The 16,539-nt window shown below is 37.0% G+C and overlaps 1 protein-coding gene across 2 annotated transcripts in view; it reads left to right on the forward strand.

The window, feature by feature from the left end:
* GNAI1 (G protein subunit alpha i1) overlaps positions 1-16,539 on the forward strand; it is an 83,530-nt gene that overhangs the window by 43,191 nt on the left and 23,800 nt on the right. Inside the window, exons 1-3 of one of the 2 annotated variants that reach the window (XM_044245900.1) lie at positions 9,472-9,498; positions 10,687-10,729; positions 10,838-10,979. In XM_044245900.1, coding sequence (XP_044101835.1) covers positions 10,725-10,729; positions 10,838-10,979 — 147 coding nt within the window. In that variant the 5' untranslated portion in view covers positions 9,472-9,498; positions 10,687-10,724. Of the gene's footprint in view, positions 1-9,471; positions 9,499-10,686; positions 10,730-10,837; positions 10,980-16,539 lie in introns of those variants that run through there. The other variant, XM_044245898.1, reaches the window with a different exon arrangement.

Genomic DNA, 16,539 nt, shown 5'->3' on the forward strand with positions numbered 1-16,539 from the left:
TATTCTTTTCTATAGCTGAATAATATTCCATTCCATTCCAACATACCACCTCTTCTCCATTCATCTGTTGAAGGACGCTTAGGCTGTGTCCATAGTTTGACTATTGTAAATAATGCTGCAAGAAGCATAGAGGTGCTTGTATCCTTTTGAATTAGTTTTTTTTGGGGGGGGGGAGTGTAAATACCTAGTGTGATTAATGGATCATAGGGTAGTTTTATTTTTAAAAAATTTGTGGGGGGACCTGCACACTCTTCCACAGTGGCTGCACTGGTTTACATTCCCACCAGTAATGCACGAAGCTTCTTTGTTCTCCACATCCTCACCAACACTTGTTGTTTCTTGTGTTTTTGATTTTATCCATTCTGACAGGTAAGAGATGATATCTCATTGTGGTGTTGATTTGCATTTCCCTGATGATAAGTGATGTTGAGCATCTTTTCATGTGTCTGTTGGCCATCTGTAGGTCTCTTTGGGAGAAATGTCTGTCCACGTCTTCTGCCCTTTTTAAATTGGATTACATGTTTTTTGGATATTGAGTTGTATCAATTCTTTGTATATTTTGGATACTAACCCTCTATTGGATATGTCATTTGCAGATATCGTCTCCCATTCAGTAGGTTGCTGTTTAGTTGCGTTGATGGTTTTCTTCACTGTGCAGAAACTTTATTTTGATGTAGTCCCAGTAGGTTATTTTTGCTTTTATTTCCCTTGCCTCGGGAGACCTATCTAGAAAAATGTTGCTACGGTCTATGGTCAGAAAATACTGCTTGTGCTCTCTTCAAGGATTTTTATGTTTTCAGATCTCACACTTACGTCTTCAACCCATATTGAGTTTATTTTTGTGTTTGGTGAAAGAAGTTGTCTAGTTTCATTCTTTGGCATTTACCTGTTTAGTTTCTCAACACCATTTGATGAAGGGAATGTCTTTTTCCCATTGTGTGGTCATTTGTCCTTTGTCAAAGGTTAATTGACCATATAACTTTGGGTTTATTTCTAGGTTTTTCTATTGTATTCCATTCCACCAAAGGCATGGTGTCACATAGAAATGATTTAATCTGAGTTGGTGAAAATGGAAAAATAGAATGATAGTATATGCATCCGATTACTTGATGGAAGTGTTTAAAGTGGTGAGAGAATGACCTTAGTTCACATCAGGTGTATAACACATGGTCATCCAAGTCCCTTTGATAATTCTTCAGAGCAGGCTGTGGATAGTAGGTAAAATTTGGGGTGGATACAGGAGAAAGTATAATATCCATGTCTCCTTCTAAATATGATTAGAAACCATTACTTACGTATTAATAGTGAGGGTTACAGGAGTTAATGTACACCATTTTTGTTTTAATTTAGCCCCAAATCAACTCACCTCCTGCTGAACTCCTACCTACTGATTAGTAGAGAAAATTACAAAATGTTCAACGTTGTTTAAGCCTTAGTCCAATCGGATTATTTAAATAGCCCATTTATTTTTTAATTGAATTATTATTAACATACATTGTTACATTAGTTTCAGATGTACAACCTAGATTTGTCAATTCTGTACATTGCTGGACCATCACCACAATAAGTGTGGTCATCATACAGTGTTGGTACAGTATTGTTGACTATATTCCTTATGCTGTATTGTTCATTTCCATGACTTACTCATTTTATAACTGGAAGTTTGTATCTCTTAATGCCCTTTTCCTATTTCATCCATGCCTCCCCTCCCCTCCACCCTGCAACCACCAGTTTGTTCTCTGTATTCATGAGTCTGTTTGTTTTTTTGTTTGGTTGGTTTTTATTTTTGTTTTTCTGATTTCTCATATAAGTGAAATCATATTAGCGTTTCGCTCTCTGACTTACTTCACTTAGCATAACATCCTCTAGGTCCATCTATGTTTCAAATGGCAAAATTTCTTTCTTTTTGATGGTTGAGTAAACAGCCCATTTATGTAGTTTCCAGAAGAAAATGTTTTATCATTTGCCATCCTACACTCCTGGCTGTTATCCCTAATTGGTATGGGGGGTCAGTGTGTGAGTGGGAAGAAAGGGCAGAGTGACTTACTCCAACTCATTGTAGCAGGTCCAGAGTCTTAGATGTGCTGTGCTTTGCCTCTTCTGGTCTTGAACACAGTGGCTCTTACCTAGGTGGTCCTGGCATCACAGTGAAGTGTCTCGTGCTATTAATCATGGCTTGCAGAGAGCCTTCCTGCTTGAGTTGCCTCTAAGTGTGGCCTGATAATCTGTCACCTAAGTCTCTCTAGGGTTGTGATTATCCCGCCTGCCATATGGGCCATCTGGTAGACCCAGTGTCTGTCATCTTAGTTCCCACACTCTCTGAAAATTGGAAGTACTTTGGTCGGAAAGGCTCAGCCTCAGATACTTCCCTCCCTAAACATGATGTGGTCATTTTTAGTCTCCATGTTTGTAAGGGGCTCTAGTTAGGATAAAGTAGGGGAAGATAGGGATGGTCATGAAAGTTTTGTTAGTAAAAGTAATTTGCTGTGATTAGATTTTGAGATTTATATGCATGAGTGATGATAAGGGAATGTGGGTTTGAAGCAAATGAGATTCAAAAAGATAATTTTATTCAGATTTGATCATGAGAGAGATATGACCAAGTTTGTCTAAATAAATTGCACAATTTTAAATCAGTGTTATAGACAACATAAAAATTCGGAAATTGCAGAAATATTTGAAGTATAAAATTGCCTAAGATACAAATATTTAATGCTATACCTCTTTAAATGTTCTTTTTGCACTAGCTGGCCGGTTAGCTCAGTTGGTTAGAGCGTGGCGCCAATATATTTTTTGCATGAATATATATTTACATAAAGCTTAAAAAGGTATGTTTGGTTTTCCTCTATAAATTGTTTTATTTGTCAATTAATTTTAATTCATTATGCATTAAATCTATGTTTTGATACTCTTTAATCACTGATATTTTTCCCTATTCTGTACTTTGCCTTTCCACTTCATTATGGTGATTAAAAAAATATATATATTTGTAGGTTTGAGGACTTCTTTGTTTGGTTTATATATATATGCTTATATATTTGCTTATATATTTAAACCTAAACAAATTAAAAAAAAATTTATGTCAGTATAAAGTCAAGCTCTGTACCAAAGAAGGCTAATCTGACCATGGCCTAATGAAGATGGATGCTTATTCCTTCCAGGTAACATATCTGAGGTTAAGTAGTGTTGAGGTGCTCTCCTTATATAGGCATTCAGGGACCCAAGTTTCTTCTTTCTTGTTGCCCCAGCATTGTCTTAATCCATATAGTTAGAACAAGACCACAGGCATATCTAATTTCTGGCTCATACAAAGGATCAGGAGAGAGATGCCAAGGCTGCATTTTCCTTTTATACACGTCATATGCTCTGATGGGAAATGTGGTGATGTTATACCTAGCAGCAAGTAAGGATGGAAAATACAGTCTTTAGCTGTCATGTTTTCAGCCAGTACTCCTGTTACAATAGAAGAGAACCTGTTTTAATGGGCAATCACAAGCTCCCACCACACTTTTTCTTTTTTCTTTCCAGTCCAGAGTTCTCCCTTTCTGTAGTTCATGGACATATTGCTACATTTTGTCATACTTTCTTCATGGTGTGTTTCCTTCCTGCCTGCCAGAAAATGTGTTTATTGTATTCCTGCCATGTGCTAAGTATAGGAGAAAGCTTTGGGGATATTGTGGTTAAAAAAAAAAAAAAAAAATCACTGGAGGTGCCTGGATGGCTCAGTTGGTTAAGCGTCTGACTTTGTCTGGGGAGCCTGCTCAGTGGGAGTCAGCTTCTCCCTCTCCCTCTGCCCTTTCCTCTGCTGCTCCCTCCACATCTTCCCCTCCCTCTGCTGTCCCCTCACTGCTCAGGCTCCCTGTCTCAAATAAATAAATAAACTCTTAAAAGCAAAACAGGGCTTTCTTTCTTCATAGCTTATAGTTCAGTACCTGTGAGAGACATTAAATCAGCGATTCTAGGAGTGATCCATGGACCCTGGGGTCTCTGAGACCATTTTCATAATAATACTAAGATGTTGCTTGCCTTTGTAATTGTGTTGTCCTTTGTTATGATAGTGCCAAAATACTAATCAGTTAGATTACCAAGTCAAGTCAGTGGACCTAAATTGTACCAGCAGTCTTTGTAGTCTTCACTACTATGCACTTGTGATAAAAAATGCTGAAGTTGTAAAAATCAGTATTTTTATGAAATCATAACCATTAGGTAATGTCCGTGTAATACACGGTATAACCAAACAGGAAGTGTGCCCAAAGGACTTTGCCATGTTCCAAAGCATGTTGATTATCTTGAGGAAAAAACAGTTGTGTGGTTGCTTGAGTTGTGATTTGAACTAGTTGCTCTTTTCTTGGAATACCACTTAGACTTGAAAGGAATTATGGTTAGTCCTGCTTTGGGATTTGGCAGAGTTACTTTGTCACTTCAAAGAAAACAGCTAACAGTGTTAGCTGCCAATAATAAAATTAGAAAGTTTGAGCAAAAAATTTTTTTTGAAATTAAAAAAATGTATCCCTGGCACCAAGAGCCTGATATCTTCCCAAGATCTAGACTCTTTTCTGATGAAATTACAGGTAATATTAAAAAGGTAATTAAGGGTGCCTGGGTGGCTCAGTTGGTTGAGTGACTGCCTTCAGCTCAGGTCATGATCCCGGATTTCCGGGATCGAGTCCCGCATCAGGCTCCCAGCTCCTTGGGGAGTCTGCTTCTCCCTCTGACCTTCTCCTCTCTCATGCTCTCTCACTCATTCTCTCTTAATAAAAATAAAAATCTTAAAAAAAAGTAATTAAATAAATACATATACTATAGGTAATATATATTCTTCTTACTATGTCATTACCATTTTGTATTGAAAATACATCAATATTGAGTTCTGCAGAGCTCAGCGAACTAATTTCCAAATCAGACATGGGTAAAATGCCTATCCAAGTACAAGGGAGATGTATGAACTTTAAACTCTCAGAAGTATGAACAGTTCATAGAAATGCATTATTAACCAGTCTTTAAGCTACCCTTTTCAAATTTTGATATAGAATCGAAGAAGACTATCCACAGTCATCTATACATGCTATGAAATTGCTCTTTCCTTTTCTAACTACACAATTATGTGAAAACAGATTTTCTTTATATACTTCAACCCAAGTAGTAAGTAATCTCACCATATTAAATGCAGAAGTATGTATTAGAATAGAGAAGCCAGGTTCCTTTTAATAAACTGTTTGCAGAAATCTAAGACAATATTACTTACCTCACATTTGAGGGGAGGAGGAAGATACAGTTAGTTTATGTTTTTTATAGGTAGTCAACAATTAACTGACTACAGTTACTTTGATCACTAATCAAGAAAAAAATGTGACCCTTCTTGGGGTTCCTGGGTGGCTCAGTTGGTTATGCAACTACCTTTGGCTCGGGTCATGATCCCAGCCAGGGTCCTATGATTGAGCCATTCTTGCTCAGTGTCATAGTATGGAACCTCTTACAAGCACGAAAGCCTTAGGAATTAGTTTTATTGAGAGTTAACAATGAGAAAGTTGGCCATTTGGGGAGTCTAAATTTTGGTGTTTATAGTCATTATCCAGTTATCGTTATATCCTAGAATGCCAGATATGTCCCATAAATCTGTATATAGTTACTTAAATAAATTCAGAGCTTTTTGTAGGTAAGTAAAAAGGATTTTTAGGCTATGACCCCTGTTGAGGAATAAAATTAGAAACAAAATCTTCTCCCAACTTAGAAATCCTCCTTGTAAACGTATCAGAGGGGAAAACAACAACAACAGAAACAAAACAACAAAAAAAAACCCACTTGTTTTTGAATAAGCATTGAACCAGAGTGTGGTGTATATTAGAGGCAGTGCACTAAGATCTTGCAAAGACAGGAATCTCCTCCCCTTATACAGCTAAACGATACAACGTACTATATACATATTTTCAAGTTAGACCTAACTAGTCCTTAAGAGGCTTGACACCTTATGCACACAGTTCATTGGGTAGATCATTGCGGTTAGCTAATTGGCCTTGTCTGGAGAAGAAACATGTCTCTTATCTTTATGACAGGAGGTAGTTTTGCATCTTAGAGCAAGGCACCCATCTAAGTTAGACCCCTACCCTTCCACAGAAACTGGGAGATAGGGGTGCTGTCTTCTTTGATGTTCACATTTCAAAGAAGTGGTTCCCAATCTCTTAAGAAGGATGTTTTGGGTTATAAAGCTGACCCCCCCCGAAAAAAAAGCCCATTTGTTTTCTAAAATATGTGCACACACACATTTGAAAGAGAGGGAAAGTATTTACAATTATAATTTTTCTCAAGTAAATGTTCTAAGGACAGGGAGGGGAGGGTTATCTTTCCCCTTACTTTCAACAGGTCTAATTAAGCCTCATATTTTTAATTTATACTTGCCCTCACACCTTCTTTATTGCTTCTGTCGTAAATATAAGGACCTTAATCTTGTTGATTGTGTGGCTGCGGTGTGATAAACAAAAGTGACTTTACATGTAATTTGGTTTTATTCCAGTTTGAATTAAATTATGCTGTAGCTTTAATTCACTGTAAAAATTTGAAGTTGTTAAATTTCATATAACATTTAGGATTCCTTAAAAGTAGAGTTGGTAGCCCAGGAATTCAGAATAAGATAATGAAATTGCCATCTTAATAGCTGAATAGCCTCTGATATTGGGCAGCTTAAATCCTGAAGCCAGGAGAATTGGATGAAGAACCTTTTTGGGGGGTGGTAATTTGTTTTCTGAGGTCAGAGGTACTTTGTTTTTAAACTGTTTGCAGTTAAAAGTTTAGATTTCCTATACTGCTCCTCAACAAAATCAGGGGCAGACACTATTTGATTATTATTTTTTAAATGGAAAATTATGTAATTCTAGTCTAGAATTAAAATCTATCTAACCAAGTTTCCTTTACTTGGATACTGTTTGTGTTTTGGTTCCTTCCCCCTACTTGTCCTTACTTGATGTGTTTCCCTTTCCGGAATCTCTTTGTTGACCTTCAACCGCCAGGAGTTGCCTCTTGGTGTTACCATGGTGATGCTCTCTGACTTTCCACCATCAGAACTCTGCTTCATACTCCTGCTGAGCTTACTCTTTGCCCTCCGAGAAGCAGTTTTCTATTAGCCACTTCCTCCTTAGAGAGAGATCTGAAGGAGCAGTGGGAGGGGGTTGTGCCTATCTGAAGGAGCAGTGGGAGGGGGTTGTGCCTGGATGGTGCAGTCAGTTGGGCATCCCACTCTTGGTTTCAGCTGAGGTCATGATCTCATGGTCATGAAATCAAGTCCTGTGTTGGGCTGCACGCTGAGCAGAGAGTCTGCTGGAGATTCTCCCTCACTCTCTGCCCCTCCTGCTTGTGCTTGCCCTCTCTCTGTCTCTCTCTGAAATAAATAAATTTTTAAAAAGAGAGAGGCCAAGGGGCCTTTTTGGTGATCCCAACTTTGACTTTATAGCGCATTAGCTTACTAGTCTACCATGACTATATTGTACACATTCTTGCCCTTTGGGGGTAAAATCTCCCTTCCTAGTACTCTGAAGTCTTTCTCATTTGACAGTGACCAGCTTGTTGACAGTTACTTTGTAGTTGATTTAGTCACCTTGACCAGCCTGATGTTGTGACCACAGTGGCCACACACTTTACTCTTTTCATACATGTTCTATATTCTTGTTTCTCCTTGAGAGGAGGGTGCTTCCAACCCTTTTTAATGCCACTTCTGGATTTAAGGGGAAAACACTAGCTGTCTAATTGAGTATTACTAGTAAAATTCACTTTTTCCTTTCCCCTGCCTTTCCGCTAGGTCCGAGATTATTTCCTCCTCCTCCTGCTCCTCCTCTTCTTCTTCTTCTTCTTTTTCTTCAAATAATATTGCTTCCTGTCAGTGTCTCAAACATGATTATACTGAGATTTTTGAGAATGACCTTTAACTCTTTCCTGTAGGCTGTGTGGAAAGAATACCAGTATTTAGTGTATTGGAACCCTGATCATGTAGCATTTCTGATTTTCCTATTAGGAGTCTCTGCATGAAAGTGAGAATTGAAAACTAATTACATGAAATTGCTAAGCTTTGAAACTCTTCAGCATTTCTGCCTCTAGGATATCTGTTCCTCAAAGAGCACCTTGTGACTAGCAAATAAATTAGGTAAAAATCCAATTAATAATACTCCCATTCTCAATCTTTAAAGAGATTTGAGGATATTTTGCATCACAGGCCATTGACTTAAGATGGTCATTGCAAAGGAAGCTAAGTGTCCCTGCTATCAATTATTTTAAGAGATGTGAAGTGTATTAGAACTTAAAGATAATGTCAGGAAATTTTCTTTTCTTATTAAAATTCTTATCTTTGTATACATAGTTAAACTGGTAGTTGGGGTTTTTTTTTTTGTTTTCTTTTTTTCACTATTTCTGATTTTACCCCATTTGGCTCTCAGACCTAACTGGCTTATATCATGTGAGCCTTTCTGGGCCTTTCAGTTGTTGACCTGTTTCACTGAAAGAACGATCCTTGGGTGGCTTTTTGTCAGAGCTCACTATACCAATGGAATCCCCACTTCTGTGTATGGTTACAGGGATCTAGAAGGTCTCATCATGACAGCATGGTTGCTGCTGATTCAGTTTGCATTTCCGTAGAAAACAAGAGGGCCTTCGTCAAGGTAGCCCCTGCTGCAGGCCACCTAGGACATGTTAGTTGGGTGGCTCTCTCTTGCATGAGAGAAATGTGTGAGCCACAATGGCTACAGTGGTGCTTTTCACAGAGCCAAGTACACTGTTGTTGATTAATAAATAATGGGTTGTTTATCTTGGAATTGTTTTTATTGGCAGATGCCCTGAAACATTCAAAGGCTGTCTGTAAATGAAGAATGCCCTCATTGTTTATTCAGCTCCTGCTTTTCTACTTAATGTGCTGGTATCTTGGGAAAATTTCTTGAATATCCAATCACAAGTAAAATTTAAGCAGCTTTACCCACCCCAGAATTTCAAATAGGCCATTTAACAATGATTTGTTCTCACATACCTCTGATGATTTGGGATTGTGTGTGTGTGTGTTGTGTGTGTGTGTAGCTAGAGGGGATGGGGTGAAGGGAACGAAGCCCAGAAGTTTGCTCTCTGATTGTAACAGGCACAACAAGTAGCTTAAATAAATTTATGTACATTTCTGGTTGATTTTGTGTCTAGCACAGGTTAACTGCTGAGAATTCAAGAATTCAAGAAATATTGCAGAATTCAAGAAACATGTGCAGAGTGAGGGACAGCAGGGATCCCTGGGGGAGTGGGTCAGGAAAAGGTGGTTGATGAAGGGGTAAATACATGGTTGATGGAGGATAAGCAGGGTGGCAAGAAGCAGCAGAGCAAATTAAATTTTGGCAGGGGAAACAGAATGTTTGACGGTTTGTGGTGTGATCACAGTAGGTGTTCTTGGAACTGTAAGGTATTCGGTCCTGCTGGATATGGGGCCCAGATAATATAAATCCTGGCTGTGTCTCTGAAACCATGATAAATACCTCTATGGTAAGTAGCCCTGGCCAAAGACAACACGCAGGCAAGTGATGGACTTATCGTATTTTCTTTGTTTTGTGTCCTCTGCTCAGATGTTCTCTGCTTCTGGCTATCGGAAGGAGCCTGACAAGTAATTGATATAATGTGATACATGAAGACCAGTTACTGTTAAATGTGAAGGATAGGAGGGCTCTCCCTTTACAAAGGGCCATTTGATTGGTAATATTTTTATGTTATGATGGCATAATTCTAGGGACCCAGACTGTGAAGAGACCTTGCATATGTAGAAAGGGAAGGAATGTTTTGAAAATGATTTATGACTTGGGTGATAGGGAGGCTAGAAGAATGTGGGGGAGACATTTCTGTCCTACATCCCGTTGCATCCCCCATGCTAGCCAGTTATGTCGACTGTTGGTTAGAGGTTTAATGATGCTGGTTGGACATATATTGCATGAGACACAGCTGTTGCAACATAATATTTTTCATTTATTCGTTACATGGGTTCTTGGCACCACTGCCCTCCACTTCATTCTTAGGAAGAAGCAAAGGTTAAAATTAGGATAACTGACCAAACAGAACATCTTTCAAGACAGAGCAAAATTTTGAATAAAACTAATTTATAGTACTTTAAGTTATAGAAGATTGAATTTTTTAATGGTTTAGAGAATGCACACAACAATAAAAGCATTTTTTTTTCAGTTAAGTTGAAGTATTGTGAAGTAATAAACTGATGGGACCCTTTTTGACAGTTTTTCTATATGTTATATGTTAAAGATCGTTTTGATATAGGGACTTCTGGGTGGCTTAGTCAGTTGGGCGTCTGGCTCTTGGTTTTGGCTCAGGTCATGATCTCATGGGCTGTGGGATCAAGCCCCGTATTAGGCTCTTCACTCAGTGGGGATTGTTCTTGAGGATTTTGTCCTTCTGCCCCTCCCTACACACACACACACACACGCACTCTCTCTCTCTCTCTCTCTCTCTCTTTCTCCCTCTCTCTCTCCCTTTCCTTTTCTCTCTCAAAAGAATAAATAAATCCTTTAAAAAAAAAGTTTGTTTTGATATACAATAAAATTTAGCTGTAAGACAGAGAAGATGTGTGTGTGTGCATGTGCGTTTACACACTCATTAATGTGCTGTATTGAGGGGGTTGGATATGTGTAAGTGATGAAGTTAGAAATCCTTTATTTTACTTTTTTTTAGGTGCCGGTGAATCTGGGAAAAGTACAATTGTGAAGCAAATGAAGTAAGTAGATTGAAAACATTAAATTTGTTTTTTATGTTTAACTGTACCCTTCCATCAAAGGAAGTAAGTGTTGTTTTGCCTTTTTTTTTCCCCCTTTTGTCCCATTAGAATTATCCACGAAGCTGGTTATTCGGAGGAGGAATGTAAGCAGTACAAAGCAGTGGTCTACAGCAACACCATCCAGTCGATCATTGCCATCATCAGGGCCATGGGGAGGTTGAAGATCGACTTTGGTGACTCAGCTCGGGCGGTGAGTTGTTAAATTCATTATAACAGGCCTGATGAGTAGCCAGAATAACTTACATGTTAATACCAAACTATGTAACACAGATTTATTTACTGTGTCAAGACCATTTTATAAAAGGAGTCAAAAGGTTTGTAGTGAGTGAAGTGAGTCAGAAGCTTTAGAAGTGTTAACCCAAGAATCTATAGCATTGTGTAATCTCTTTATACCTAGAATTGTTTCCTTATCCATCAGATGATTTGGACAACTCAATAACCAGTGCAGTATTTTCTATGTAACATGTGATACTGGGTACTCCTGTATCTCCATAGTGATTCTTGGTAGTTACTGCTGAGTTTAATGCTGACTCTTCAGAATTTGTTTTCATAATCTGAAATGCTGAAATGATCTAATTATTTGTATTTATGCCCAGCTTAAAAAGCATTCTAATCTCCTATAATGAAAACGGTATAAAATCTTGCCTGTCTTTTGAATAGGAAAATATTGGCTGTTAGAAAACGTGGATCAGGATTTGGAGCTAAAGGGATGGGGACCTTAGGATTTTCGAAAAGCTAGTTCCACCCCTTTATTTGATCAGTAAAAACACTGGAACCCGACATGACAGAAAGATTGCCATATGGTTAGTGGGAATGGGGCATCGGGCTGGCACTTCCTCATTTGGTCCAGTAACTCATTTTGCATTTGATTGCAGCTTCCCTGGTCTAGTCCTTCTGACACTTTTTTCTTCATTTCACCCCACCCATTTGTTTGCTTAATCTGTTTATTTAAAGTTTTATTATTTATGTGTGGTTTTTTTTTCTTCGCTGATTTATTTTTAATAACTAATAAAACTTAACCCTTCCACAAACCTTACCTGAAATTCTAGCTTTAAATTTTGATTTTTTGGGGGTACAGAGTAGGTGTCTTATTACTATTACTTTTTTTTTTTTTAATTTATTTATTTGACAGAGAGAAATCACAAGTAGACGGAGAGGCAGGCAGAGAGAGAGAGAGGGAAGCAGGCTCCCTGCTGAGCAGAGAGCTGGATGCGGGACTCAATCCCAGGACCCTGGGATCATGACCCGAGCCGAAGGCAGCGGCTTAACCCACTGAGCCACCCAGGCGCCCTACTTTTTTTTTTTTTTTTAATAGTCCCTTGTATTTTATGTATTCAGTATATATGTGTATGTGTGCATGTGTGTGTGTGCTTGCTGTCTCCCTGCTAATACTATGAGGAGTTTCTGTATTAAGACTAACTTTTCCTTTTTGTCTTCATAGTGTCTGGTAGAAAAAAAATTTTTTTTTTTTAATTTTTTTTTTAACTTTGAGACTCAATTTGTTCTTAATAGGAACAAAATAAAAGCATTATGAGAAAAGATATATTGGGGAAATTTAAAATAACCCTTTTTTTATGTAAGTTACTCTAACATTTCTTTGTCAGTTATTGATCCATATTTACTAAGCTTTATCTTTTAAACAAAAATTTAAAAACTTAGTATAATGAATTAAAATGTTCAGGCAGATTTCAAGATTATTTTGAATAGTAATTCATTACCTTTTAATCTTTTTTTCTGGAAGAGGATTTGATCATATTCAGACATTTCTGCCTAATCTACTGTTCATAGAATTTTTTCTTTTTTTATCTTTGATTGATTCATTAATCATTGATTCATTCAACAAATGCTTTTTGAGCTCTTAATCTTACAGTGGACTACCATCTTGAAGAAGAAATGAATATAGATTGTACTTCAGGCCAGTTCCAGTTATGGTGATTTTAAATCATCCATCCCAACACATAGATGGCATTCTACATTTAGATGTTATATGTGATTATTAGTTCGGTTTTGTAGCCTCCCATTTTCTGAGGCAATTGAAGGGCCAGTGCAAGCAGTATTTTGTGGAGTCTATTTATTTCCTGTTTTTCTCTCAAGGGCTGAAGGACAGAATTGACTGGGAATAACTGCTCTGTTGCCACAGACTTCAAAAAAAATATTTATTTAGTTTTTACTGGTTTTCTGATGCTTTGAAATCTACATGTGGGACTTCTTTTCTCCTCTTTGTTTCACTTAGTGGCAGTTTGAGTCACTCTTCTTAGACTCTCTAGCTGTAGCCTAGTAACTGTTTGCCTCCTACCTTCGGACTCTTCCTTCTGTTTGCTTTAGCCATTGTTACTAACTCCTTCACACAGATGTCTTCGTGCTCTCATATTGCTTTTGATGGTCTGCCCCATGTCTTTTTTTGTTTTCATTTTAATTCTTTAAAGATTTTATTTATTTATTTGAGAGAGAGAGAGAGAGAGAGTGAGTGAGAGCATGAGAGGGGAGAAGGTCAGAGGGAGAAAGCTCGAGGTGGAGCTGGGAGCCTGATGCAGAGTCGATCCTGGGACTCTGGGATCATGACCTGAGCCGAAGGCAGTTGCTTAACCAACTGAGCCACCCAGGCACCCCGCCCCATGTCTGCTTGTGTTGCCTTGCATCTGATTAAGCCTTAAAATACTTGGAGACTTTTGGAATTGTCCTAAGAAATAACAGAGATGCACTAAACATGGCCTAGACTTGAGGAAGGGACATGAAGCTGGATATTGAAACGTGTAGGACTTTCCTAGAGAAAAACAAAGAAAATGCATTCCATAAATAAGAAACAGTATAGTGAAAGGCTGGATATATTTCTGTTTCTAAAGTACCAGTTCTTGGAACTGTTATCCCTGAATTGGAGGATAACCGTATATTTAATTTTGATGGGAACCACAGATGTCCTTTCAGAAAGAAAGCGACATGAATAATCTTTTCTAACAACTGTGCATCAGTGTTTACCAGAGTCTTGCCAACTTAGATATTATCTGCACTCTAATTTTTAATATCTCGTGCCTGAAAAATATTGTCTTCCTTTTTTTCTTTTTTAGTTTTTATTTTCCTGACTTGGTGAGATGGGAAATCTTTTTCTTTCTTCTGTGAATTCCTCTTAGTGTTTTTCACTCAGTTCTGTTAAATTACTTGTTCTTTTTACATTCATTCTCTTTAATATATTTATGTATTTAATTTATATTTTAAAATTGTATATTTAATATTTTTTTTAGTTTTTTGAAATAGTAGTTATGCTGTTTTAAATAATTTTTTTTTGGCAATCAATTCTGACTTCTCTGTAGCATAGATTTTGTTCAAGTTATAGTTATTTTCCAAACTACTCTTACTTTTCTAGGATGTTTATTGTTTTATTCTTTAGATTTATCACTTCACCCATCTGGAAATGTTATTTGTGTCTCTTGGTAGGTGGGACCTAAGTGTATTTTATAATCTGATCATCCCTTGCCTTACAGCCATTTATTAAATATTTCATTCCTCAGTGACTTGAAAATGCTGCTTTAGCATCAAATTGGCTGTGTTTCTGAACTCCATTTTTCCCTTATTGATGTATTTTTTTTCCAGATTGGTCACTTATTGATTACTTTGCCTTTATAAGTTTCTTTCATTATAATAATTTGGAAGTGGGCACCTAGGTGTCTCAGTTGGTTAAGCGTCTGCCTTTGGCTCAGGTACCGGGGTTCCTGGGATTGAGTTCCGCATCGGGCTCCCTGCTTATTAGCAGGGTGTGTGCTTCTCCTTCTACCCCCTCCCCCTGCTTGTAATCTCTCTCACTCACTAATAATAAATTAAAAATCTTTAAAAAAAAAAACCAATATAGAAATAATAACATTCAGCTGGGAGGGTTGTGAGGCATAAGGACATAATAAACATCAAGCATTTACCACATGCCTTTGTCATAATAGATGCTCTTTAAATGTTTGTTGCTACTGTTGTTGCCATTTGTAATTATTATGCAACTGTCATTCTTGGCAGAATCAGTTTATTTTAGTTCCTGTTGTCTCATAGGGTTAATTGGTATTTGGCAGGTAAGAGCACTTATCCCGTTGTTCTTTTACCAAAGTGTGAAGGCGATTATGCATTTCTCTTCCAGGTGAACTAGAGAATCACCTTAATGCCCCACTTCCCTGATGTAGCAAAACAAAAAAGTCTGTTGGTATCTTTATTGGGATTACACTTTAGTGTGTAGGTTAATTTGATGAGAATTAACTAAAAAGATGTAAAATTTTCAGAGATGGTGACTAATTTGCTGTGGAATACTTCATATTTGGAAGTTTTCAGATTTGCAAAGCAGATTACACATTAGTTACTTAAAATCAGAGGAAACAAAATTGTTTTCTGGGATGGCATAGAGTGATCAGATTTCATGCTGATTATCCTCTCAAAACTCTCAGAATGAGTGTCTGTGGATGATAAATTATTGTTTCTAATAATGTGAAGGTAGGGAGGCATTAGGGAGGGGCCTGTTAGCATTCTTGGGCGCTGCACCATTTAAAACAGCGCTACTCTAAGTGTGGTTCATGAATCCGTGTCCACAAGCATGCACACGAGATGAATTCTGAAATTAAGGGTAAGCACTTCAATTTATAGTAATTGGCAGAGTAATTTATATGCTAACTTTGATAGTTTAAAAAAATAGATTTATATTTTATGTGGCATAAATTTTATTTTTCTAATACTAATAGTTCTGAAATAGTTGGGAAATAAAACACAGGACTGGTCCTTTGTCACATGTAGTTTAAGAGAACTTACTTGAAATAATTCAAGTACTTACTTGAAATAAAATATCTTAATATTTAAGATATAAGGAGCAGAAAACCTTGCTTGAATTGACTGAAAATTTGAGCACCCTTTTCCCCCAGGCTTCAGCATGCTCCCACATAATGGCCGCTTTTCTGTTTCTCTAATTTTGTAGTTTTATTTCATTAGTTAGTTTCTTTCTTTCTGCCTGCATTGCCAGATTGCCTTTGAGAAAAGTTGTGTCAATTTACTGTCCTGTCCCATTTACTAGAGTGCCTTTTCTTAGCCCCCCAAACCAACATTTAGAAGTCTTATCATCAAAAAATATTGGCTAATTTATTAGTAAATCTTATCTCAATTTAATTTGCATTTTCAATTGATGGTAAATTGCACAATTTTCTGTCTCTTTATTGTATTTTTCTATCTTTGCGTCAGTGACCTATTTTATACCTTACTCATTTACCTCTTGGAGTCTTCTTATTTTGATGATCTGTGTATGTGTTGTTTGTGTTACATGTTTATATGTTGTTTGTGTGTACATAATGTGTTAATCCTTTGTCCACTAATAGAAATTTTCTCTCACGTTTTGCTTACTGCCTTAAATCTTAACAGTGTTTGGTTTTTAAATCTTGTTCTGTTTAATTTGTTCTTGTATTTAAATCTAGAAAATCTCAAAGATTTACTAAATATTCATTTTAAATGTTTTTAGGGAATCAGTTTTAACATTACTCTTGTATTTATCCTGTAATCACTCCAAAACGTTGTTTTATGCATAGGGTTGAGAACTACATTATTTCTTTTTTTGTCTTCAGATGGCTATTTAGTTAGTAGAGTTTTTTTGTTTGTTTTTGTTTTGTTTTTTTATAATCATACCCTTTCCTACTAATTTACCTTGCCACCTATATCATATAATAAGTTCAGATTTGAATACCAGAGTGTTCTTCTATATACTTATCCTAGTTTATTTCTACTTGTTATTTTTCCAG

The sequence above is a fragment of the Neovison vison genome, chromosome 4 (genome assembly GCF_020171115.1).
Source record: "Neovison vison isolate M4711 chromosome 4, ASM_NN_V1, whole genome shotgun sequence".
NCBI classification, from domain to species: Eukaryota; Metazoa; Chordata; class Mammalia; order Carnivora; family Mustelidae; genus Neogale; species Neogale vison.